Source organism: Lepidochelys olivacea, assembly GCF_965140295.1.
Source record: "Lepidochelys olivacea isolate rLepOli2 genome assembly, chromosome: 3".
Classification (NCBI taxonomy): Eukaryota; Metazoa; Chordata; order Testudines; family Cheloniidae; genus Lepidochelys; species Lepidochelys olivacea.
Window position 1 is genome coordinate 208,134,846 of NC_140413.1, and position 25,791 is coordinate 208,160,636.

The 25,791-nt window shown below is 47.0% G+C and overlaps 1 protein-coding gene across 1 annotated transcript; it reads right to left on the reverse strand.

Annotated features, from left to right (window-relative positions):
* Positions 1-6,565: 6,565 nt before the first annotated feature.
* On the reverse strand, positions 6,566-24,974 carry LOC311518835 (MAL-like protein). Its single transcript, XM_084624908.1, has 4 exons — positions 24,748-24,974; positions 9,662-9,829; positions 7,840-7,977; positions 6,566-7,018 (listed from the first exon to the last, which is right to left on the reverse strand). Exons 1-4 carry the CDS (start codon positions 24,853-24,855, stop codon positions 6,956-6,958), a joined length of 477 nt encoding a protein of 158 aa, XP_084481034.1. The 5' UTR covers positions 24,856-24,974; the 3' UTR covers positions 6,566-6,955.
* Between the last annotated feature and the right edge of the window lie 817 nt (positions 24,975-25,791).

Sequence of the window (25,791 nt, forward strand, 5' to 3'; positions counted from 1 at the left end):
GGTTCAGATCTGGTTGTTGATGACTCACCCTGCGGTGCCCCACAACACAATGAATTCTATGTAGGCAGACCGCTGCACCCCAGCGAAGTCAATGGGACTCAAGGGTCCACTCACACAGAGATCGTTGCAGGATCAGAGCCTAAAATAGTGAGTGGAGAATGATGACGTTAATATTTAGCATGTGCCTTCACTCTGCTCAGGGCTGTGGACCCTGTCTATGTCCTGAGGGGGAGGTGGAAGTCTAAGGCTTCTGATCCTGCAAACACGTATGCAAGTGAAAAATATTTCTACCCATGTGAGTAGTTCCATGGGATGAATCAAGTTGGTCACATGTGAAAGTGTTTACAGGATTGGAGACTCATTTTTAGCATCGACAATACAATATCCCACTGAGACTATGGGAAGAATATGGCTAGGCTGAATATTAATTACCAAAACTACAGCTGAGCCAGAACACTGGGTTCAGAGCTGTAGGGGTCCCAATATTTCCAACCCCAAGAGTTAAAACGAATCATGTCAGGCCCACAAAATCATGAGATTGTCTGAAAGATCATGGATGGTTGGTTTTGTTTGCCTTCTGGTTTTTGACCCTTTAGGATTCATGTTTTCAAGCTTTTCTCTGAAGCCATGAAGGCTAAAACTGACTATATAAAAAAAAAAAGAAAGGAAAGCTGAGATTCCCCCCATACTCACCCAACTCCAGGAGCTGGGGCTTCAAGGAACACAGTGGACTGCGTGAGATTCATGATAAACCTGTGAGCGTTGGCAATGATGCATTGTCATAGATATAAAGGGAAGGATAACCACCTTTAAATCCCTCCTGGCCAGAGGAAAAACCCTTGCACCTGTAAAGGGTTAAGAAGCTAACATAACCTCGCTGGCACCTGACCAAAATGACCAATGAGGAGACAAGAAACTTTCAAAGCTGGGGGGGGGGAAAGAAACAAAGGTTCTCTAGGTCTGTGTTGCTTTTGTCGGGACCAGAGCAGGAATGCAGGTCAGAACTCCTGTAAAGGGTTAATAAGCAATCTAGCTAGATATGCGTTAGATTCTGTTTTGTTTAAATGGCTGATAAAATAAGCTGTGCTGAATGGAATGTATATTCCCGGTTTTGTGTCTTTTTGTAACTTAAGGTTTTGCCTAGAGGGATTCTCTATGTTTGGAATCTGATTACCCTGTAAGGTATTTACCATTTACCATCCTGATTTTACAAAGGTGATTCTTTTACGTTTTCTTCCATTAAAATTCTTCTTTTAAGAACCTGATTGCTTTTTCATCGTTCTTAAGATCCAAGGGTTTGGGTCTGTGTTCACCTATGCAAATTGGTGAGGATTTTTATCAAGCCTTCCCCAGGAAAGGGGGTGTAGGGTTTGGGAGGATTTTCGGGGGAAAGACGTTTCCAAGCAGGCTCTTTCCCTGTTATATATTTGTTAGCCGCTTGGTGGTGGCAGCAATAAAGTCCAGGGACAAAAGGTAAAATAGTTTGTACCTTGGGGAAGTTTTAACCTAGGATGGTAAAAATAAGCTTAGGGGGTTTTCATGCAGGTCCCCACATCTGTATCCTAGAGTTCAGAGTGGGGGAAGGAACCTTGACATGCATTCCACACTTTTCTGTTTTATCCCCATTTTATGTGTCTTCATCTTAATACTGGTTTTGTCCATGGCCAGATGGATGTACTGTAAGCACAGTATTCACCAAGAGTGAAAGATATTCACTGCTCAATATCTGCCTTTGGGCCAGATCTTTAGTGTATACACATTACCTTTGTAGCTCATGTAGGCTAATTCTGCAGCTGCATTGATTTATACTGTGCTTAGGATGACTGGTTGGAATTTCTGTAGAAAATCACAGCTCGATTATTATAATACACAAACATAATCTAGCAGGATTTATATAAATTCCACAGCACTAGTTAAATATTAATTAAGTCTTCTTGGCCTGCAAATTCTTTCAAACATCCTTCAGCCCTTCCAAACGTCTGGGAGACATTTTGGAGCAGCTTTAGGATAAGCAGTGAGCTTTAGCTGAGCAAGCTATCATCTCTCAGAGGAATCACGAGACTCGGAGAAGTGCGAGCTGCCAATCTGAAGTTTATCAGACTTTATGGTACAGCAAATATGAATTGCTAGCTGGTGAATCAGTTTAGTTCCATGCAGCCATTCTTTCCACAGTGATCCAACATGTTATCTTAGTACACATTTTAAACTTCTAGCACTAGATTGTGACTTAGCCTATACACTCCAGCAGGCCTAAGGCTTTGTCTGCATGGGAAAGCTGCCCCAGTTTCACTTAAAAATCTGTTTTTAAATTGATCGTCAAACCCTCTGTGAACACTGGGATTTCAGTTTAAGAGGGGCTTGTTTCAGTTTAGCTTCAGCTGTTGAGATGGCCAAACCTTGCTGTAAGTGACCAGTGCAGTGTTGATCTTGGCTTCCCACGCTGTAGTGCAGATATTCTGACTTCACCCATCACTCTTGGTAGCTTAGTAACCAACAAAATTTTTGCCTGTTGCAAGCTTTCATGGATTATAAAATGATCACAGCAAGTGTGTGATTATTTATTTTAAATGTATACTACAGAAAAGGGGCTGCCCGAATTAATCCCCAGCCCAATGCTGGGAAGGATACCAAGATACCAACACAATGAACTGAAATTTCAGCTCAAACACCAACGGAGAGCTAGCGAGAAGTACAGCCTAGTCTGTAGCTAGATCGCGTTGGAGGTGGTTTGGCCTCTATTCACTCTTGTCAACTAGACCCGGCTAGAATATTACAAAGGCCCCAACACGACTGTGACAGCTGTGTTGAGCTTCTGATTCTACTAAATAATGCAGTCACACACCCCCAAAACCCCTCTGTTTGGCTCTGCACCTAAACTGATCTGAACAATGTTTCTAACCATGCTGCACAATTGGCTTGCCGTGGGCAGTGTGGGAACAGGATTACAACATGGCAGGTCCCCCTACAATTCAAAACAAGTGAAACCATTTGTGGGTAAAAAAGGCATGCGGACTGTTACAGCAGATGGGATCGCCCTGTCCCTGACTAGAGAAAATAGCCTGTTCCATGTGCCACAGAGTGGGTGTGGCCGTCTGTAGCCATTCATTGAGGAGACATCTTGTGTTTTCACCTTGGTGCCTTTAAAGCCAGTCAGCTCTGCAACAGACTGAACTGTGAGGGGGGGAAGAAAACCTTTATTAAATAGCAATCTTCCTTTTGGGGGTTCACTGTTCCTTTAAAACCAGGCACTTCTGCGACAGACTGAACTTTGAGGGGGAAACAACTTTATTAGATAGGAAAGGGAACTAGCAATCAACCTAGGCCATCATTCACATTTTATTATTTTGTTTTGTGGTGTAAGCATTTACTTCCACCACTCTCTCTTGTGTTTAGCTGACTCTCTAGTCTTTCTTAACTAAACCTCTTGTTTTATTACAAGGGCAGTGTGATTTTACAGGAGCCGTGGTTTAAGATAAAACGAGGGCACACAGTGCCTTTGGGGGCAGAGGATCTGGGATTACCTGTGAGTAGGCAGTATCAGGAGCTGGCTATCACAGGGGCATGCTCCAAGGGGACTCAGGTGCACCTCTTGTTGACCTGCAAGGGTAAGCCAGGGCTGGCATAGCCCAGAGGAGCAGGCTTCAGTGGCTGACAGGCTGGTGGTGCCAGGGACTTGACACCCAGCTGCCACAGGCGAGGCTCCATCTCACTAGAGGCAGGCGGTAAGAAGGTGACTCTCAGTTCGAGAACCATCAAAGGGTGTGCAGAGTTACCCACAAGGCCCTGGGGCAAGTTGGGGATGCAGGAATCACAGTTACCCACAAGGCCTTAGGGCAGGTTGGGAGGATCACAGCTACCTATAAGGCTATGAGTTGGGGCTAGAGGATCACAGCTACCCATAAGGCCTTGGGATGGAAGAGGGATTATAGCTACCCACAAGGCCCTGGGGTCAGGAATGGGGTTCAGAGCTACCCCCAAGGCCTTGGGGCACAGGTGACGATTGCCACGGTAGCTTTGCAGAGGGGCAGCAACAGCCAGTGGGTTTAATGTCTTTCCATTCTCAAGACCTGGGGCCAGCTTCTCAGCTGGCATGACCCAGGCTCGTTCCATTGACTTCCGGGTATACTCACTGAGGCTGTGGCTCCGATCCCGGCTGAGGTGGCTGTTGAGGGGCATTGGGGGTCACTCTGATGTGCACGCTTCCCATTACTGCCCCTGTTTTGTCTGCTAAGAACACGTGCAAGGGATGACATCAGGCCTTGCGAGGGTGCGGTTGCTGATTCCATCTCTCTGCTTCCCAGCACACGGGCAGCCCCTGACTCCATCCACCACACCCGCACAGCAGGGCATTGCAGGGCAGCTCCACTTCACCCCTTGGCTGCCCCACAACAAAGGGAATCAGCAGGGAGCATGTGTCGGGACCCCCTTGAATGTGTACTGTGCCTTTGTACCTCCACAGGCCCTCCTGTTACTGAGGTCCATTTGGGTACGACAGTTCTGTATTTACGGCCCTGAGCCAGGGCCCAGTAATGTCAATGGGAGTCTGTGTTCAGTCCTTAGCGACAGCTCAGGCAAAGCCCCCGCCTTGCCTTCAGTGGCGATTTTGCCTGAATAACACATGCAGGATTTGGCTTCAGCTTCTTGTGTCCTTCAAATAGAAGCTCTCAAAATTGGAGCACCTGGAGTGAGCTGAAGCTTCTCGCGTGAGTCATGGAGCTTTACCAGCTCATATTATTATGGGGCAGACCGAATACCACCTGTGTCAGGGGAGATTTCCTATAAGGAGAGAGCCTTGTAGAAAGCCGGCCTCCCTGAGCAATGTCAGAGAAAGGTGCAGCTAGAACCGGGAGTCAAGAAGGCTGTTGGTCAATTGGAGAGGGAGGGGTCAGAGAAGAACCACAAGAATGATAAAGGATTGGAAAACCTGCCTGATAGTGAGACGTGAGGAGCTCCATCTACTTAGCTGAACAAAGAGAAAGGTGAGGAGAGACTTAGTCACAGTCTATACATACCTATGTGGGGAACAAATATTTGATGATGGGCTCTTCAAACTAGCAAATAAAAGGGCTAACAAGATACTGTGGCCAGAAACTGAAGCTAGAGAAATTCAGACTGGAAAAAAAGGTGTAAATTTGCAACAGTGACTAATTAACCATTGGAACAACTTGCCCAGGGTCGTGGTGGATTCTCCATCACGGACAGTTTTTCAATTCAGAGTGGCTGTTTTTCTAAAAGATCGACTCTGGGAGTTATTTGGAGGACGTTCCATGCCTGTGTTATTCAGGGGGTCATACTAGATAATGACACAGGTCACTGCTGGCCTTGGAATCTATGTATCGAGGAACCCACGTTCCCTGCCATCCTTCCCTCAGCAGGGACCATTTATGGAGGTCTGTTGTGCTCCATAGGCACAGCCCCAGGGATCCCAGGAAATGCAGTTATGCCTGGCTGCTGTGTAGAGGGACAAGGGCGCTGTTCATGTCTTCTCCATGGAGCAGCTGGCCCACTATGACTAATGGTCTGTCTACACTGCAATTAAAAACCCGCAGCTGGCTTGTGCCAACTGACTCCGGCTCACAGGGCTCAGCTGCTGGGCTGTTTCATTGCAGTGCAGACTTTCAGACTTGGGCTGCAGCCTGAGCTTCTGGCTACCTCCCACCTCACAAGGTCCCAGAGCCTGGGCACCAGCCCAAGCCCTTTCGTCTACACAGCCCCTTAGCCAAACCCATGCAAGCTCAAGTCACGGACGAGCTGCAGGTGGTCTAACTGCAGTGTTGACATAGCTCTAACTCCTAGGGTAACTGCATTATGGGATTTGCTGCTGTTCCCATGCAACTTGCAGAACAGAATCTCCCACCAGCAAGTAAAGTGCTTAGCCATGCATGTAGATTTCATCCCACAATAGTGACACGCACACGCCTACAGGTAGCACAAGTGTCTGGGATTATTAATAAGCAATTGCACAAGCAGTCATTAATACGCGCACGCCATTCCAGTGCCTTTCCTCTGAGGATCTCAAAGCACCTAGGAACAATAATTAATGTAGTCTCACGACCCCCTGAAAGGTAAGGAATTGCCACCTGACTTATTTCCTTCCCCTGACAGTTATTTCCTTTGGGTACTGTGGTTTCCTGTTAGGGCAAATTGCTGAGAAGGGAACACTTGCTGACACCTCTGGATGGAAAATTACAGCTTCATAAAACAAGACTCTCACGTTGCTTTCTGACCATACGGTGAAGTCTTGGCCGAGCTCCCAGTGATGTCAGTGGGGCCACTGATGTCGGTGGGGCCAGGACTTCACTGCATAGGTGTAAATGGGACTGAAGTGCTGTATAGCCCTGGTGCTGGCCCTCTGCCCAAGGATGGATTTCAGAACATGGAGCAGGTGCTGGACACAGGGCCAGCTAGTCACGGAGGTGAGGGGCATTTCACTACACAAGCGGCAGGAGAGGTGTGAACTTGCTCAGAGGAACTGTAGTTCTAATCAGACCGGAATGACAGAAAAACTTAACTAAAAACAATACACAACAAAGCAGCTGTCATAAGAAAACAAAGAGACCTTTATATTTTCCAATAAGTTAGTTCATGTAACCCCTACCACAGGCATATGTGACCATCCAGCCAGAGAGCCTTTGGACACGACCAAAAGCGGAGATGTGAGACGTGGGAAAGAGAAGAGGTTCAAGTCGCCCTACACAGAATATTGACAAGCTTTTCCCCAAACTATACTGTTTTCAGACAGAAAATACACAATATGGTATAAAACTTAAGATTTCAATATAGATTTATAGAAGTATCTTTTAAAATTAAAATGGGACAGAGCCAGGCTCCAAATGACCTATATTTATACTGAATTATGTTCTTAATCCAATTAAACCATTGTTTTAGGTACACAAAGTCCAGGTGTCACTGCTGTGTGTCTCTGTCACCCTGTTTCTCTCCTTGACAGCAGTCTTCAGTGGTAGTAGATGCTGAAGGCATGTAAAATATACAGCAGAGCAGTGATAAAAGCAAAGAACTGAAAGGAAAAATAGAAACAACATTACTAGGCAATGAAATTACTCTACCGATTTCAGCCTTATTTTAATCTATGTCCTTAGTGATCCCTCCAATGTTCTTTTTTCAATGGATTTATGTCCTTAAAATGATCGTGCCAATCTATTAATGAATAAAATCTCAAACCCAAACCGTGGGACAGCTCCAGAGCAGAGTTGACTGAAAATCAGAATTTTCTGTCTTTCCCATCCCCAATTGTGAGGAAAAGGCAAAATATCAAAATTTTCCATGGACCTACAAGTTACAAAAAATTTCAATTCAGAAATGTTGAAACATTTTTGTTTTGTATCCTCCTGAACAGCCACAGTGCCTCATGGGAGTTGTAGTTCAGATGCTTTGTGCCCACACTTTCCAATGGCTAGATGACATTTTCCATGGTAAACTGTGGCCTAGGATCCTATGATACACCACTGCTGTTCGGCCAAAGGGGAGACCGCGGTGCGTCATGGGAGATATAGTCTGGCCAGGGAGCCCAGCGGGGCGAATAAGGGCATGAGGCTCCCAACTACAACTCCCATCAAGCACCATGACAGGTCAGACAGACTCAGATTAAATGTCACTCTGACATGACACTAAGTGGTTCAATTCAGTTTGACAAGCCAAACTGTTTCAATTTGGGATGACCTACCTGACCTGAAATATTTTGCTTTGATTTTTTCCAACAACAAAAAAAAAAAAACTGAAAAAGTTTCAGCAACACTGAAACTTTCCCATGGAAATTATACAGGAAAGAGGTGCCTACAAGAAACGGTGGCTAATCAATACTCTAAGCATTCAACTTACTGAGGCAGCAACATTGATTTGATAGTAACGAGGACTATATTGTGCAAGCACTTCAGTCTCAGAGCGGATTGTTGCATTAGCCTGTAAGACTGCAGCGCTCATATAGAAAATTGCAGTGGCCCCATGATACAGACTATCCTGCAAAACAAGAGAGACAGAAGAGGAAGGTTTGTGATGTTGAAATACATATTCACAGTGCAGGTACCTCCTCATCACTTATATAACAGCTGTACTTTATATAAGCTCAACAGCATAGCTCTGGCCCTTCAGCTGTCCAATGTCTGTTTTTCAGTTCTACAAAAGTGGGAAAGGATGATGCCTGCATGACTCAAACACATCTGGAACAATTTTTCTCAAAATGTTCCACAACAACTAAATCTTCTTTGGGTTGGGACCAGGCATGTGACAGTCATGCTCAAGAGGAAAGATTTTGCAAGTCACAAGCAACTTAAGAGTTGGTTTAGAATGAAAGTGTCTCCCCAGGCTTGCAGTCCATGATGCTACACTATTAATTGAAGCAAAACAGTATATTAATGGCACGTTAAGTTTGCACAGTTAATAATCACAAAAAGAGAAGACAGGCCCAAGTTAAGGTTCAACAGCATCATTAACTCACTTGTATATATTTACTATACATCTGCTTATAAGCCCTACACCATCTCTACACACTCTCAGACAATGAAATTACGCTCATAGCATCCCTGTATGGCAGGGAAATATTATTAAACCAATTGACAGATGGGGAGCAGAGAGACATACACCAGGTCACCAAGGAAGTCTACAGCAGAGAGAAGAATTGAACCCAGATCTCCTGATCTCGTGCCTTAATCCCAACACCAACTTTCCCCTTGAGTTCAATGTTTTAAAGGCAATACATTATCTAGCAGGAAACAAGAATGGAAAATGCTGCGTATGTTCAATGTAGTTGAGGGCTTGCTGCTGTAAGTGTAGATTCTGCATGTCCAACTTGAGGTAAGCAGAATAGATGGAGCATTGCAAGTTCCTACCATTTCTGCTGCTCTTGTTTGGGCACAGAGGGAGTTTTTTTTGCGAGACTGGCTTAACAGAGCACTTGCCCGTCACGTTACATTGGGATGGCTCATTTTTGCAACAGTGGGAAACTGAAATTTTCTTTTAAGCAGCAGCTTAGAATTTGCAAAGGCTCTGAAATCAGAGTGTCCAGGCTATTGCTCTATTATCACCATGGTAGCATTTCAGACCCACAGTCTTTTCACACCGCTGTCTTCAGCTGCTTTTGCTCTAGCCCTGCTCAAAAGGACCCGGCTAGAGCTTGTGTTATTTTCTTTTCTCCTTTCCCTCTCCCAAAACTTAATGACTAAAGAGATTTTCTTCAAACTCAAAAAAAAAAAATCACCCCATTTCAGCCCAAATGATAAGCTATGAACATATGAAAGTAGATTATAATGAAAACTCTTTTGTAGCCTTAAGTACACCAGGGCGCCTCGCACCCTGTTATTAACCAACTGTTTTTTTAGCTATGAAGGAAGTACCAAGAGGTTTGAATCAAACAGAGGATTCAGGTGGCCCTGGATCTACCTTATTTTCTGTATTCTAGTTGAATTGCATCAGTTTCACATGCAATGTTAGCAGAAATGTCAGAAGAACATTGCAGAATGACCTGGGACGATTCCATCTGCCGGCCCTTTTGTGCGAAAAGATTAGAAAGTGCAGAATACATGGAAAGTCCATTCTGAAGTCAACTTTCTGCTTGAGAGGGGAGACCTGAAGCTGAAAGGCAGTCACAGGAATGAGAAGAGCCACCACCAGCAGCAACACCTGGAGTAAGGGAGTGTGTTCTTACCACTACTTTCCATGAGTTACTGTTTCTGTGAAATCCAAACAGGTAACACAACAGGAACATCAGGGAGAAGAAAAATGAACTCAGTGAGACGTACATAACCCATCCCTGCAGCATAGGGAAATACACTGTGGTGGCAGCTACGAGGATCCAGACCCAGCATCCAAATATCTGCCAAAAAAACAAAAACAAGAAGCCCAATGAACCCAATTGAGAGAGTCAGTTTTGCTCTTGTTCATACATTGCATTTCTCATCATCCCTAGCTTGGTTGTCTCAATATTAAGAGACAATACACCAGGCCCACCAGCTCTGCACTCATTATCGTTTGCCAGACTCACAATATGAATGCAAGGAATTTATCAAGTGAATTTATGCAAGTCAATTTATCAACAGTAGAAGTTCTAGAATGCCTGCTGAGCAAAAAGAGGAATTGGAAGAGAGAGTCACAAAATACCGGGCACTGGCATATAATACAGAGCAAAAACTTGCAAAGGTTCCTTCCTGTGCTACTTTTCCTGGCTGATATCATGCAGCCAGTATATCCCGGTAAGAGGCTGTGGAGAGGAATTTTATTAAGGGGGAAGGAAGCAAATGCCATGTAGAAATGTGGATGAAATTCATACCAAAGTACAAATGGTAATTCCACTCTCCCGCTATGCAAAGTTAGATCCTGAGATTTGCAGACCTCTCTCTGATTCAGTGAAGGGGCAATAGATGAAGGGAGATAAACGCAATGTACTGCAGGCTTTCAATCACATCCAAGGCTGGATCTTGCTCCCATGGAAGTCAGTAGCAGTTTTGTCAGGGATTTCGAAGGTTGCTGCTGGGAGCTATGTACGTTGGAAGAGCAGATCACTTTTTTTAGGTGGCTCAATATGGACGTAGAAGCCTGTTGTTAGATATTCATATTTTAAAAACTTGACCAGGATGCCTCTTTTCTTGAAAGCTAGATCTGGTTGGCCTCTACCTCTAAAGTTCAGAGTACATTAATCACAATACTTAATGCCGGACTGGAAAGTGCTTATCTACTCCATTATTGCAATTTATTATTTGTATTACTGTAGTGGTTAAAAGCCCTAATCACAGCCCAGACCCCCTGTGACAAAGCGGGACTGTTCTTAATGTTTCCTCTGAATATTGTGGGGGTGCCTCAGTTTCCCCTAGGCAGTTCTTAAGTATCTTGGTGGTGGGATAAGGATGTATGATCACTGCAGAGCCCTAGAGGGCAGGTATGTGCAGGGGTCTGGACACAGAGAATGCCTGACACCCTGTTTCCTGGCAACTGATGGCCTGGCCCTTCCCCCCTGCAAGGCGAGAGCTAAAGGGTTGGAGAACAAAGGAATCAGGTGACCTCCTGGCCCGGGAAAGGGACAAAGCCCAGAGGAGGGGGGGCTGGAGAGAGTTTCAGTTGGGGGCTGGCTGGGGACGTGGAGTGAAGTGCAGATGTGGTTGTCTGGCTCACTGCCCCCCAAAATGGACCCAGCTGAGGGGTCCTGTTCTCTGCACCTACAAGCTCTGTTTTAGACCATGTTCCTGTCGTCTAATAAACCTTCTGTTTTACTGGCTGGCTGAGAGTCCCGTCTGACTGCGGAGTTGGGGTGCAGGACCTGCTGGCTTCCCCAGGACCCCGCCTGGGCAGACTCGCTGTGGGAAGCGCACGGAGAGGCAGAGGAGGCTGAATGCTCCGAGGTCAGACCCAGGAAGGTGGAAGCCGGGTGAGCTGTGTGTCCTGCAGACAGTCTGCTCACAGAAAGGAGACTTCCCCAGAGTCCTGCCTGGCTTCGTAGGGAGCAGTTCCAGAGCATCGCCCGGGGACTCTGTGACACCCCCGTTGTGCTAGGCACTGGACAAAGACAGAACAAGGAGATAGTCTGGGCTCCATGGAGCTCACAGTGATGAGGACGGGGATCCAAGAAGCTGTACAGCATAGCAAAGGCTAGAATATGGTTTAGAGACATGGCAATGACATTTGAACATGAGGGGAATTCAGTGTTGTTCCCAGTTATGTGACGTATTCTGCTAAACCAGGCCATTTTCAAGAGGAATCATTTTTGCTGCAAAAGAAGGCTCTACAAACTGGAGTCTTGTGAAATTTCTTGCAAATGCCAATTTGGAGATGGGAGGAAAGGTGGAGGGCTATGAAAATGGGCAAAACCTTTCTGCATTTTCACACAGGTCTGTTCCATAGGGTCATGAGTTTGTCCCTTCTTAGTCCTTATCCTCACCTGACGGTGCAATGGGACTCTGTAGCATGCTGGGCAATGCTATCCCCCCTAACATCACTATCCTACCGACAGCTCTGGCTATGTGGCCTTGAGGGCCAGCGCTGCTGAGATCACGTCACTCTTCTGCCAAACTGAGCCACAGGAATAGTCAAGAACAGACAACGCTGTGTAGGAAACATTATTCACACCCACAGGGCTCCAGTTCACTCCCTCAGCTGTCATTTCTTCTACCCGCAGAGCGCAGGTGGTGGGAATAAGGGCGGGGCGGCTAAGCCTCCCCAGACAGCTGGCTCGCTGCCTTTGGAGTGCACTGCCGCCAAAAGGGTGGGTACCCCAGCTGTGGCCCCGTCTGCGCTGCTCTTCCCCTTCCCGTCCCTGCTCTGCCTGCATGGGAGCCTCGCGGGAGGGCGGGAAGAGGCACCGAGCGAGGGGTGAGCAGCCGGCAGGCTCAGCTGCCCAGCCGGTGGGTGGGGGTCTGTGGGAGGGGGCGAAGAGGCATGAGCAGTGGGAGACAAGTGGGGCTGGAGCAGGGGCAGACCTAGCGGCAGGGCCATGGTCTGGGCATGTGCAACCTCCCCAAATGGACGAGTCACGTGCCGCCCATGCTGCAGGGTATTCAACCTCCCTTTCAAAGCCAGCTGTGCTCCTGACTTCCATCCCTGTCACTACAATCGAAAGTCACAAATGTCAGGGGCCCATCCAGCACCCGTGGAAGTTAATGGAAAGGCTCCCACTGAAAGCCAGACGGGGCTCACGCTGGATGCGAGGAGGGTGCAGTGCTCATGAGTGCCTCTCCCAGGATGTGGTCTTTTATTCCTGTGGTCGGCACCCATCGTGGAGAGAGAATGGCCTTCCAGCATTCCCTCTGGGGAGGAGAAGAATGCTGCCATTGTGAAATAGCTCTAACATTGTTCTAATCCTGGCCCGCGAGGGCGTCACACTCTGCTATGCAAAGGCAGCAGAGGTGGGACCATTTATTTATTTATTAGCCGTGACAGGCAATTTAGAGGGGATAATTGCACTTTTCAAGCAGTTGAAACCACTTGACCTTCATCTTTGTGCTGCACAGTCCACCCCGAGGCACTGACTAACTGCTCAGAAATGCTGCGCCCATCATATCTTATTGCTTCCCTAACACACTCTCCCTCCTGTCCACTCTCTTTCTTCCACACCCACTTCTCCTGTGCCCTCCCACTCGGATCTCCACCCCACCTCACCCACTGCCGCACCCAGCTCAACAGACTCAAGTTCCATTTTTCAGCGGAGAGCAAATCAGTCACTTCACAGTTTATTTGCATTCAACTTTCAGGAATGCCCAACTGAATGGAGTAAGACTTGCTCTATAGACCTCTGATGAGTATATTAATGAGTCTACGGGTTGATTTATGAATTCTGGATGCCAAGAGATCCTAGACCTTAATTAGTCTGGAACTTTCAGATGGAAAAGGAGGGAAAAGGACTGAATCTAAGCACACTGGGTTCTTTACTAAAGGTAAAGGTCTGGGATAAAGGCTCAAGAACAGCATCAAAGTGGGAGGTGGTTACCATGCATATGTGTTGGCCTTCCCTTGTACAGGCTGCAGAATGGACATTCTGTTATGTGAAGGATAGAATTAAATGTAAGAAAAGAAATAATAATCTGCCATCGACCCAAGCTCACCAGGTGTCACCCACCGTCCACATGGAGACCCTCGTAGGTCTAATATACTCCAAATCCTCCTGCACTGGCTGTTTCTTCTGGTCACAGGCTCATGCCTGTCAGCCCTGATCTAGGTGGAGAGAGTCCATCCAAGAACTATTAATTTTCTTTCAAGCACTGTGTTTGCTAAGGCCTTTGAACCAGGTCACGTCAATCTGTGGACCTCTTCCCGGGAGTTCAGAGCCTGTGTAGCGAAGCACGCCCCCCCTCCATTATTCCTCAAGCTCATTGTTCTCTTGCTGTCCAGGGTCGCACACGGAACACTGGCATTGCCTAACTTTGGAGGGCTTGGCTTTGCGACTGTCACGTTCTTGTGACATCCCTTTTGGTGGTGTTGTCTGTAATATTTCATTACAGGGGCTGGGGAAGTATTGAGCTGAGTTATAGTACTGCACAAAAGCCACAGAGAAAGCAAGATACATCAAAAGACTTGTTACTGGCATTGTTTCAGCATTAGTGACCCCCCCACCCATTGTCTTTACTTCCATCAGGAAGCGTCCTTTGACTTACCCAAATCGCCAGGAATACAGTCTCTAACAAGCTCACAATTACATATAACATTTAGGAGTATCTCCACCAGAGCCAGGAGAGTTACACCATCATCAAAGAGGTGTGAGATCTAGATCTCCTTATCTGATGCAAAACCAATGAGAGACTGATCCAAGGCCTGTTGTAGTCAATGGAAAGATTCCCATTGACTTTGGATTGGAGAGTCTTATAGCCTTGTGAAACTTGCAGTTACACTTCACAGAGGCTCAGGGGAGCATTTCTTTGTTTTCAGTCCACAATGGCGATCAAAACGAAACCCAAGTCAAAACTCCATTCACCATGGTGGGATCACATTGAAAGGAACCCCCTGAGCTGGCTTAGGTTCACTTGAAATGCTCACAAAACCCTAGCAAACCTTCCAGTGGACTTGGTGCGAATCTTCAATTTCTGATCAAACCGAAAAACAGGTGAGCATCAGCACAGCTCTCATTGTACTGCATGTGCTTAAGGAGGGTGTGCCTGCCTGGGTGCTTCCCAAGTCATCATTCTTTTGGGAAAACAGAAGAAAATGGCCAGGTGTGAAACAGATGGTGGTACCACCAGGACTGGTTACCACGGTGTGCACCCAGTTCCTTTGTCCCGTGTTCGCCATAACTCTCAGGTCACCTGCTGCTTCTGCTCCCCTTACCCGAGCCAGTGTTTAAAGACAAAGAACAGACCTGATTTTTGGAAACGTTCTGCTACCAGTAAAAGACCAATAGAAATAAGGTGAACTATGGCCTGAAAAATCAGCCGAACCCATGGAAGCAGGAAGGCAGTGATGAAGCCGGGCATATGTCAGATGTGACTCTGAAGTCAATCAACCAGGATGAAATAGGTCACAAGTGAGAGAAGAATACACAGGTCACAGATGAGGGTTTTGGACAAGAAAGGGTGGTTAGAATTTGATGTGATTCAACAGGCCTTGTACTGCAGAAGGCAGCAGAGGGAACAGCACAATGTAATGGGGTTCAGAGGGAGCTCTCTGGACAATTAATGTAAAGCAATTACAAGGAGCCCTGTATCCAACTCCTCTAAGTGGATCAGGAGTATTAGATTATTCAGCAAAGCAACCAGAATTTCTAAGACCAAACACCTGGAAGGGGGAGCCTATGGGAGATACCAGCAGAACCACCTGGATAGCCAGGAAACCTGATGGCAGATGGAGAATATCAGTCATTGGACAAGCCACAGAACTCGTATGCAGAGTAATTGTAGCCGTGCCCCAGTCCCAGGATAGTAGAGAGTCAAGGTGGGGGAGACAATAGCTTTTATTGGACCAACTTCTGCTGGTGATAGAGACAAGCTTTAGAACTACACAGAGTTCTTCTTCGGGTCTGGGAAAGGTACTTCATCTTGTATTGAGCTATGATCCTGGGAGTATCTTTCCCAACCCGAAGAAGAGCTCTGTGAGCTCGAAAGCTTGTCTCTCACCAACAGAAGTTGGTCCACTAGAAGAGGTTACCACACCCACCTTGTCTCTAGAAGCCACAGAAGTGACATTTTCATTGGAACCGAGACCTCCAAATCTTCAGGCCTACCAGTTCCCATGGCAATAGTTATGGATCTGTACTGTACCCTGCAGATGTCCCCACAGATGATATTTCTATTATTTCTATTTCCCCTCTCAGAGCCACACAGAGCTTAGGCAAGAAGATTCATACTGAGAAAGTAGGGCAATCAGCTAATTATCTTAGGTGCCTGGACACGAATGCAAGAAGCCTGGGAAACAAGTGAAAAGAACAGAGAGGCTGAAATGAACAATGAACATTGGCCACTGTTGGAAGACAGAATGCTGGGTTAGACAGACTTTTGGTCTGACCCAGTATGGCCACTTATATTCTTAAGAAAAACAACGCATCTGATTTGGATTTTTGCATCACTGTAACTCCCGTTGACTTCAATAGCTACTCCTGATTTACACAAAGCAGGGACATCAGGATCAGGCCCAAATTATTCATCCGGCAGGTGATACCTGGCCCTGCTGAAGGCCATGGGGGGGTTTGCCATTGATTTCAATAGAGCCAGGATTCCATCCTTTGTCTTGTAATACAAGCATTTCACAGGTAATGCTCCAGGCAGTGTTGGCGGGATAATGGTGTAAACAAGAACATTGCCAGCTCTCTCCCTCTTTGAATGTTTGCTTCTAGCAAAGCCGCTCAGATCAACGATGTAAATGCAATACATACTTCGCAAAGGTGTTCCCAGACCCACCCTGAGCTATAAAAAGTAGTGCCAAGAAAAATCTGACTTTGAACTTTTCACCACCACCCCTCCACCGCTGTTACGTTAGTTTCAGTTTATTCAGGGCTCTCCTTCCATTTCTAGCAACAAAGCCAGAAGCAACCTGAAGAGAGGCACTGACCCGCCCCCATGAGCGATCAGACAGGTTTTTCAGGATGAGAAAGAAATCCATTTCACCTTTAAAAATCATTAAATTCAGAAATCCAGTAGCTCACTGAAACTATAGATTTATGGCATGAAAACCCTTATATTGACCTCAAAGGAACCCTGATCATTTGAGACTTTCATTAGGACAAGGGTGATGTGGGACAGGAAACGTTGCAGGTGTCGTGTTTCTGGGATCCGACTTTGATTTCCTTCCATTCCAGTGCTGTCCCAACATACTGCTTCTGCACATTTGGATCTTGGGCAGGCCACGTTTCAGCCATTGGTGGTGTGGTTTGGAGAGGATTTGCACCTGCAGAGTTACAGGGGCATGGTCAGCATTGCTGACAGACAGATACAGATAACCTTTAGAAAAAAGAAAAGGAGGACTTGTGGCACTTCATCTGAAGTGAGCTGTAGCTCACGAAAGCTCATGCTCAAATAAATTGGTTAGTCTCTAAGGTGCCACAAGTCCTCCTTTTCTTTTTGCGAATACAGACTAACACAGCTGTTACTCTGAAACCTTTAGAAAAAACTTTCCAAAGATTGTACCGTAAAGCCAGCGGAGATAGGAACTTTCAGACCCTCCGTTCGCAGCTGTCAGCCTAGACCCTGAGAGTTTAAAATAGTCAATCTTCTCCTTAGAAAAGAGATTTTCGGTTTTTCCCAGGGGTTGTGGGCTGCCCATATCCCGGGCAGAGCCCTAGAGATTCCTCCATTTATTTGCCCCCCAGCCACAGAGTCTCATATCCCAGCCCTATGTTCAGAGTTGCGAACACCTGTAGCTCCCACAGGTCCCCTGCTGGGATTCAGAGTGTACAAAAAGGGGCACAGTTGCCAAGATGTCATGCGAGGTGAAACACATACACTCCATGGTCTCAACCTGTCCCCTCTCTTCCTTTCAGTGCTCCCCTACACGCTTTATCCAACCCTGCTGCTGTCTCTCAGCAACTCCAGCCGCTAGCAGAGTCCTTCCGCCTTCTTCCCCAGAATGGAAGCATGCCGGCGCTGCACACCTCTGTAGCCTTCCTCGTTTCCATGCAGAAAGAAACCCCCCGGCTCACGCACAGACTTTCTCTGCCTCAGCAGCTTATCTGTTTGCTGTACCCCTAGTAGTTGTTTACGAGGGTGAGTGGGCCCTAGCTTATACCTTCTATTTCTAAGCAAAGGTGGATGTCTAGTGGGTAGAAGCACAGGGCTGGGAGTCAAATGTGGGTTCAATTCTCAGCCCTGCCACAGACACAGTCTATCTGTGTGACATTGGGCACATCACTTAATCTCTCTGTACCTCAGTTCCCCATCTGTACAGTGGGGTTAGCCACACTTCCCTGCCTCCCCAGCATATTACAAATGCTTCGTGCTGTGGTTCGAAGATGCTCTAGAAGTGCAGGGCAAGATTATTATTGATGCCAGGTCTTCATAAAGCATATGTTTCTCAACCCACACCCAGTGCCTTCAAAAACCAGTCGGATTTTTTACGCCACTGCTTTCCTGTTGTATCATTACCCTCCTGTGAAGGAAGGCGTTTCCGGGAGGTGTGCATAAGGCAGGAATGTTCTCATGCGTACCACTGACTTGAAGGAGGCTTGCAGGCAGGCGGTCCAGGATTTCATACCAATAAATCCTACAGTCGGTGCGTTTGCTACGATTAGCTGATCTGTGACTACAGGAGCCTGTTCTGAACTGTAGTGCTAAAGATGTGCCCGACTCTTGTGGAAGGGAAAGCACGTCACAGAGAAGAGAGTCCGGCTGAGGTACAGGGTTTCACACTGTGGGTCGTGACCCCTAGCACAGTCAAGGGACGTCGTGAAAAAAAGTTATAAAATCTGGCAGTATCATTGCCTAATTTACATAATGACAATAAATGGATACACAACATAAAGCCTAGAAGGACGTGTCCCTGGAAGACCACCCTCTTGCCGTACCTGGGAATCCTGGCCCATGGCTCAGGGCAGAGTGCAGGCTGTGGGGGATGGCCCTTTAAGGCCACCATAGAGCTGTAACCCATAGGGATCCCCGGCTGGCCCCAAAAGGGAACCGAGCCTGCCCGCCAAGCTCCAGGTATTCTCAGGTCTGCCCTCGGGTAACACACCTGTACCTCAGTGACAGCAGTGCTGCTCTCAAACGGATCTAACCACAATTGTACCTCCGGGCTCAGGTACTTGTGCCTACGGTGCTCGGAGATCTTCAAATGAAAGGTCCCAGAGGCATGCAACAGGGGGTTACCAGTCTTTTGCAATCAGCCAGCAGGCACCGCAGTAGGAGGAAGTGAATAATTCTTCCCTCACCACCAATCCCCTTCCTTAGGGTTTGCACTGCATGGTCACCAGCCCTGCCACTGTGAGCGCTTGGGTACCGCAGTATGCGATGGTGCTGGTAACTGCACCAAGCCCCCTGAAGGCAAGCGCCATTACCACTCCAGCTGTTAGAGTCACGTGGGCACCTCCCACCCGGGCTCACCCAGCCCGGACACTCACCTGCAGGGGGGACACGCACTAAGAGGCCCTTGCTGTCCGTCCAGCAGAGTCACGCCATGAGACACGGACAGGGTTGTTCTGACAAAGCAGCTGGGCTGAACGGTGGATACCCAAAGGGCATCACACAGTTAACCAGCCTGGTCGTGAGCACATGGTCACAGTCACCCCGTCTGCTCTGGCCTGGCCTGCTGGCACAGGTCCCTGCTCCTCATGTTAGCCCAATGGATGTTTGGGGATCTGAGACCCACGTCCATAGGAGTCAGGGTTGCAGCACTCTCCCAACATATACTAATCCCCCCAAAACTAAGTTAAACTGGGGTGTTTCATTTGCGAGACCTCTCTGGAAAGTCTTCACTTTCTTCAGGATTAGGCCCAGGTCACCTGTCACCCTGGGGCACAATGACCCAGCCTACCTGCTCCTTCTGTCTATGGCAACATGACATAAAGACACCCTGTCTCCACCACATGTCCTGGCTTTGAACGGTAATGTCCATTTTCTACAGATGGTTCAATCTGAATGGGATGGAGTAGGGAGACTAAATGAAACAATCAATAATCACCTAAAGCAGCACTCTGTTGCTTAAAATGGGTATGTTGCTGCCTAAAATATAGGCAGAGCTGGTATTGCCTAGCGTTACGGTGTCCCGACGCTTTCCATTTCCCTGTGTTCATGGGGACAATGAGGATAAAACAAAATATTGACTAGCTGCTCATGAGCTCCGCCCAGCCTGTGTACTGCATGAGACAGGGTCCTCTGGAAAAAAACCCAGCATGAGATCATGTAATTACAGACTATCATGAATACACACATGGGGGCCAAACTGCACAGACAACCTTAATTCTGGCATTTCCAACTTCTGGAGCCTTGGTTTGCAGCCTTAATGTTCTTTTTTTGTGTGCGTGTCATTATACATTTAGGGCCTGAGCCAGCTCCCATTGGTGGCCACGGAAAGACTCCAGCAGGAGCTGGATCAGGGCCTTAGGGTACATCAACACTGGGTAGACAGACTCGCGCTAGCTCCACTTGATCGAGCATGCTAAAAATAGCAGCATGGCTGTTGCAACGCAGGCGGGCAGCTGAGATGAGCCGCCCGAGCCCGCGCCTGCCCAACCCACTGACTCTGAGCGTGGGCGGCTAGCCCAAGCCACCGCCCAGGCCCAAATGTGCCCACACAGCTATTTTTAGCTCACTAGATCGAGCGACGGTAGTGCACATTTGTCGACCCGGGCAGGGAGGCTTGCGCCCAGCTGTAGTGTAAACAGACCTTTAGGTGCCCAACTCTAGGCACCCTAGCTTGAAAACCGGACGAGGCCTGTAACATCCCGTGTTATCGAGACAGCCCTGCAATATCTAGGCACAACAAGAGGTCTTAAGGCAGAGCAGTGCCCAGACTGCTAGGTCTGCCAGCACTTTCCGCTACGACTCAACCGTTTTACCCTCACGGATTTCTGTGTTTTGCTTTCTCTGTGGTTTTGGAGCAGCAACTAAATAACTCCCCTGGCCCGGCAGTGTAACATTACGGACTCAGCCACCCAGCGCGAGGTCACAAGAACGTGACGGTCGCAACGCCAAGCCCTCCAAGGTTAGGCCATGCCAGCGTTCCGTGTGCGACCCTGGGCAGCAAGAGCACCACGAGCTTGAGGACTAATGGAGGGGGGTGTGCTTCGCTGCAGGGGCTCTCAACCTTTGAGGGCGTGGGAACTATTTGTAAATGCTACTGGCCTGCCGCCACCCAGTACATAGGCCAGGGGGGCGTGAGGGTTGGGTCCTGCCCCTGGGTATGAAGACGCTGGGGGTTTGGGTTCTCTCCCCGGGGGGAGACAGGAGTTGCAGAGTCCATCCCACTCTCTCTGCTGCAGTGGCTCCTGTGGTTCTGGTCCTGAAGGGATGGCTGAGCTCAGCTGTCCAATCCAGGCATTGCAACCTCCAGGGTCTCAGCACTGCATGGGTTTGGCCCCATGCCCTGAATTTGTAGGAGAGACATTGCATCCTGGAGCATGGGGTCGCAGTGCCACTCACTCAGATTTGGCCCGGCTGGCCCCTCTGTCATCATGACGACCCCCGAGCTTGTAGTGATTGGAGCAGGGGCGCTGAGCCCAGCCTGCCACACAGGACCAGAGCTGCAGGAGCCCTCATGTGACTCTTGGAAACATTCTGGTGACCCAATTTGAGGTTGTGACCCACAGTTGAGAAACCCTTCAGCCCCTATCCCCGTCTCTACATCAATCCCTCCAAGCTCCTAGCCCCTCTGCCCCTCCAAAATCCTGTCTTCTTCATCCCCTTCTGCTCCTGCACCTCTCCTCTGAGCTTCTACCCCCGTTCCAACTCGGCTTCTATCCCCAATGCCCCAGCCCACACTCCGGCTCCCGTCTCTCTCTTTCCCGAGCCCTGCCCCCCCGCTCATATCCGCTCCCACCCCTGGCTCCTGCTGCCATTCTGTCCCCACATGTCTGCTCCTATCACTGCTTTCCTAGCTCCCCTCCCAGCTAGACACCTCGTCCTCCTCTTCCCCAGGGCCCCGTATCCAGCAGGGGGCACTGAGAGCCCAGCAGGGCTGTCTCCCTGCTCTCAGTTCCAGTGCCTGGGGCCACAGCTGCCTCCAGCTGCCAGGAGGAGCATTTGTACGGAAAGTCCGGCTCAGCTCCTACATTCCTATGATGGAACATGCTCAGTCATCACACATAGGTGCTGGGAGGGGGATGGAACATGTTCAGTTAGGGTTGCCAACCCTCCAGGATTGCATCTCCAGGAATTAAAAACTAATCTTTCATTAAAGATTGTCATGTGATGAAACCTCCAGGAATACATCCAACCAAAACTAGCAACCCTATACTCAGGGCCAACGGAAGCTTTGAAGAATTTAGCTCTCCAACTATAACAAGCCTTTATGAATTGCAATTCACAGGGGCTCATAATCTGGGCCAGTTCTGGCAGATTTTCATAGGGATGGCAATTGACACATCCCAGACACCAGCGTGGTTCCCCCACCATGTTTCAAGTCCCTGCTGCAAAGCACGGAGTGGCTGGAGCTTCCCAGTGAAATCGCTGTACGCTTTTTTTTTTTTTAAATATGGGCAAAACCACATATTTTTCACTAACCTAGTTCTTGGGAAGGGCAGAATTCTTTTCGCTAAAACGTTCCCATAAAAATATCAGCCTGAGGCAGACACCAAGTGTGGGAAAACCTCAGCCCAAATGGTTTGGAAAAGTAACAACGGAACAGAGTCTTATAGTGGAAAATGGTAGGCAACCTTAGCTATAAGCATTGATCTGGTCCCCCAGTTAATGCTTGACACATGTGAAGTAGCAGTTCTGTAGTAGGAAGTTTTGACGTGGCACAATGACCGTCTTATAGCAGCTCAAAAGCAATCATTGTGATGTGTCCATGTATGCTCCTTTTATCCTACATAATGCATAATACCCTCTAATATTATGCATCTGTTACTGGGTATTCTTCACACACCAGTTCAACCCCACTAGGCCCAGTTCAGAGCTCACACTGAAGTCAGTGGGAGCAACATCAGTTTAAAATTGTTGAGAGAGGAGACGTGAACTCATTGACTTCAGCCAAGGTCACTCACTTCTGGTTTATGTCTTAGGTTCCTAAAAGCTCATGCTTCAAGGTTTCATCTAGCCATCAGCAGGGGTCAGGAAGGGATTTTTCCCCCCTAGTGTATTCTGGGAGGGTTTTTTTTCCTCTCTCTTTCCTCTGAAGAATCGGAGTTGGCCACAGCTGGAGATGGGACCCAAGAGGGGGAAGGCTACGGCTCTCAGGTGGCACTGCGCATTCTTGCTCTCAGGTGCTTAGCTGGTTGGTTCTTGCTCACGTGCTCAGTGTCTAAGTGATCACCATACGTGAGGTCGGGAAGGAATTTTCCCCAGGTCAGATTGGCAGTGACCTTGGAGGTTTTTGCCCTTCCTTTACAGCATGGAGTGTGGGTCACTTGCCAGGATCATCTCACTTAAGCATTTCTCTGCCCCTGCACTGGTGCACCTGAGTCCCTCCTGTTCTCTGCTTGTCTTACCATCTAGTGTCCTGTGAGCTGTCATACTTTGGTCTCATTTCAGCTGTTGGGATGAGTGGGCAGGGGCTGGGTGGTAGTGGTGACCTGTGAGATACAAGAGGTCAAGCTAGGTGAGCTGGAGGCCTTAAACACTATCCTGATCTATAGCAGGGTGAGTGGAATATCAGGCCTTATACATTGTACCAATGAACAGTAAGAATGTATGATGGGTTGGGACTTTAGCTTCTCTCTTCCTGTGTCTCAAAAGGAGAATACCTCCTAAATAGGTATACAATACATAACGTGAGATTTAAGAACTTCAGAGACGACAGCTATTGTGTCTACAGAGCACTGGCGGAAGAACATTCTTCGTCTAGAGATACCGTCCTCTCATCTCCATGAAATGGGATCCAATCAAGGGATAAATCTTAGCTAGCCACTCCCAACGATATACGGTACTTGCAAATTTTAGGCAATTCAGGTCCTTTAAAATTATTTTAAAGGTGTCCAAAGTCACTAGTTCATACTAAAGAAGCATACCACTGCCTCTGTTGAGACAAAAAAGTACTTAAAATGAAAGGTAACACATGCTACAATGAAAGGCATTTCATGATTTACCTCATCAATGCTCAGACTGAGGTTCGCGAGCTGAAAGTGGCTCATTAATGTGTTTCCTGCAGCTCTTTGCAGCACATAATATTAAAACACCAATTTAATTATTAACCAGTCTAAGTAATTAACCAATCAGGATGCCTTTACTATATTATTAACCAATTGTAGTTGATAACACAAGTTGATAACTTGGTCAGTCATTGTGCTGTAAGAATTATATTTTTATATATATATACACACACTATTTTCCCTCTCATACTGTTTAAATATGAATATATAACACTATAGTAAATGAAAATGAATTCACACTGCTGTGGCTCTTTTGGGTTACGCGGATCGCTAATTTAGCCATCAATGGCTCAGGAGCTGAGTATCACTCCTTGACATGCTATTTTATCAGTGTTGTGTTCATGGTACCATAGTCAGCACTCAGTTTCAGCACAAAGCCAATGATAAAGACAAAATGCTGAAGTTTCTAATGGAAATGTCAGCTTATCTTTTCCTATGGCTGTCTGAATATGAAGTTGCAATTAACAAATGCCAAATAATTGTTTGGGTGGGTGGTGCAGGCTCTATGTTATCGATGTAATGACTATGAACAGACCTTAATGATGTATTGTATATCAAAGTACATCAATTGCCATAATCTGACTAGATACTGGAATGCATGTCCAGGACTCTGTACTCAGGAATATTAAGAAAATCTGCCATTGCTTGCATATGACAAAAGCCGACTGCATGACTACAACCTTTGATCCCCCAGAAAACTTCAATAAAGCCAGAGAAATACAGCCCTGGAGAAGAAAATGACAGACGCTTCTTTAACTTCCAAGATCTGACTTAATAAAAAGATAAAACTTCTACACCATGGAAGGATGACAAGCTGATTTCAGTGCTTTACATTATTTTGGTTGACTCAAGCCCTGACAGAGACCCTATGATTTTTAATGTAAGTAGCTGCAGAAGTAAACTTTCCCCCCACATAGTTTTCTTCTTATCATAGCTGTTTTTTGTGCTAGTTCTGGATGCTCTCTCCGGCGGCGGCCACCACCACACACACACACACACACACACACACACCAATTTGAAATAGCTTTTAGTTTTTGCCATAGCAATCAATCAATCAAACAAACCAAAACTTTCAGTATACTTACTAGCTCTGGTAGGATAAAAGCATACGGCACGGTTCTAAATATTTTTGCTCCAGATGGCATGTCAGGTTCTGTGTGGGTAACAGGTAGAGGGGGATCTTTTGACGCCATCTCTTCTCTGCTTAGACAGGTAGAGGGTCTGCTCCACTATCCTTGGTTATCTGTACAACACCATTGGCATACACCGCTTAAAGTACTAGCCACTGACACGCCCATCTGGTTGTAATCAGTAAAACCAGTTCCAGCCTGGCAGGTCATTCCACTCCTTGCAGCCAAAAGAATCATCAGTTACTCTTTGGCTAATTAAACAAAGGGCTCAGGTGAGGCAAGTTGTCATAAATATAAAGGGAAGGGTAAACACCTTTAAAATCTCTCCTGGCCAGAGGAAAAACCCTTTCACCTGTAAAAGGTTAAGAAGCTAGGATAACCCAGCTGACACCTGACCAAAATGACCAATGAGGAGACAAGATACTTTCAAGGGGGGGGAACAAAGGTTCTCTCTGTCTGTGTGATGCTTTTGCCGGGAACAGAAAAGGAATGGAGTCTTAGAACTTAGTAAGTAATCTAGTTAGATATGCGTTAGATTCTGTTTTGTTTAAATGGCTGATAAAATAAGCTGTACTGAATTGAATATATAATCCTGTTTTTGTGTCTTTTTGTAACTTAAGGTTTTGCCTAGGGGATTCTCTGTTTGGAATCTAATTACCCTGTAAGGTATTTACCATCCTGATTTTACAGAGGTGATTCTTTTACCTTTTCTTTAATTAAAATTCTTCTTTTTCATTGTTCTTAAGATCCAAGGGTTTGGGTCTGTGTTCACCTATGCAAATTGGTGAGGATTTTTATCAAACCTTCCCCAGGAAAGGGGGTGTAGGGTTTGGGAGGATTCTGGGGGGAAAGATGTTTCCAAGCGGGCTCTTTCCCTGTTATATATTTGTTAGACGCTTGGTGGCAGCAATAAAGGTAAAATAGTTTGTACCTTGTGGAAGTTTTAACCTAAGCTGGTAAAAATAAGCTTAGGGGGTTTTTCATGCAGGTCCCCACATC

Excerpts from the sequence above, each read along its gene's own strand:
- LOC311518835 (XM_084624908.1), bottom strand. The coding sequence starts at position 24,855 with ATGGCGTCAAAAGATCCCCCTCTACCTGTTACCCACACAGAACCTGAC. Across the intron at positions 7,978-9,661 it reads GTAACTCATGGAAAGTAGTG|GATAGTCTGTATCATGGGGC; the intron begins GTAAGAACACAC and ends CTTGTTTTGCAG. Across the intron at positions 7,019-7,839 it reads AAATCAATGTTGCTGCCTCA|TTCTTTGCTTTTATCACTGC; the intron begins GTAAGTTGAATG and ends TTTTCCTTTCAG.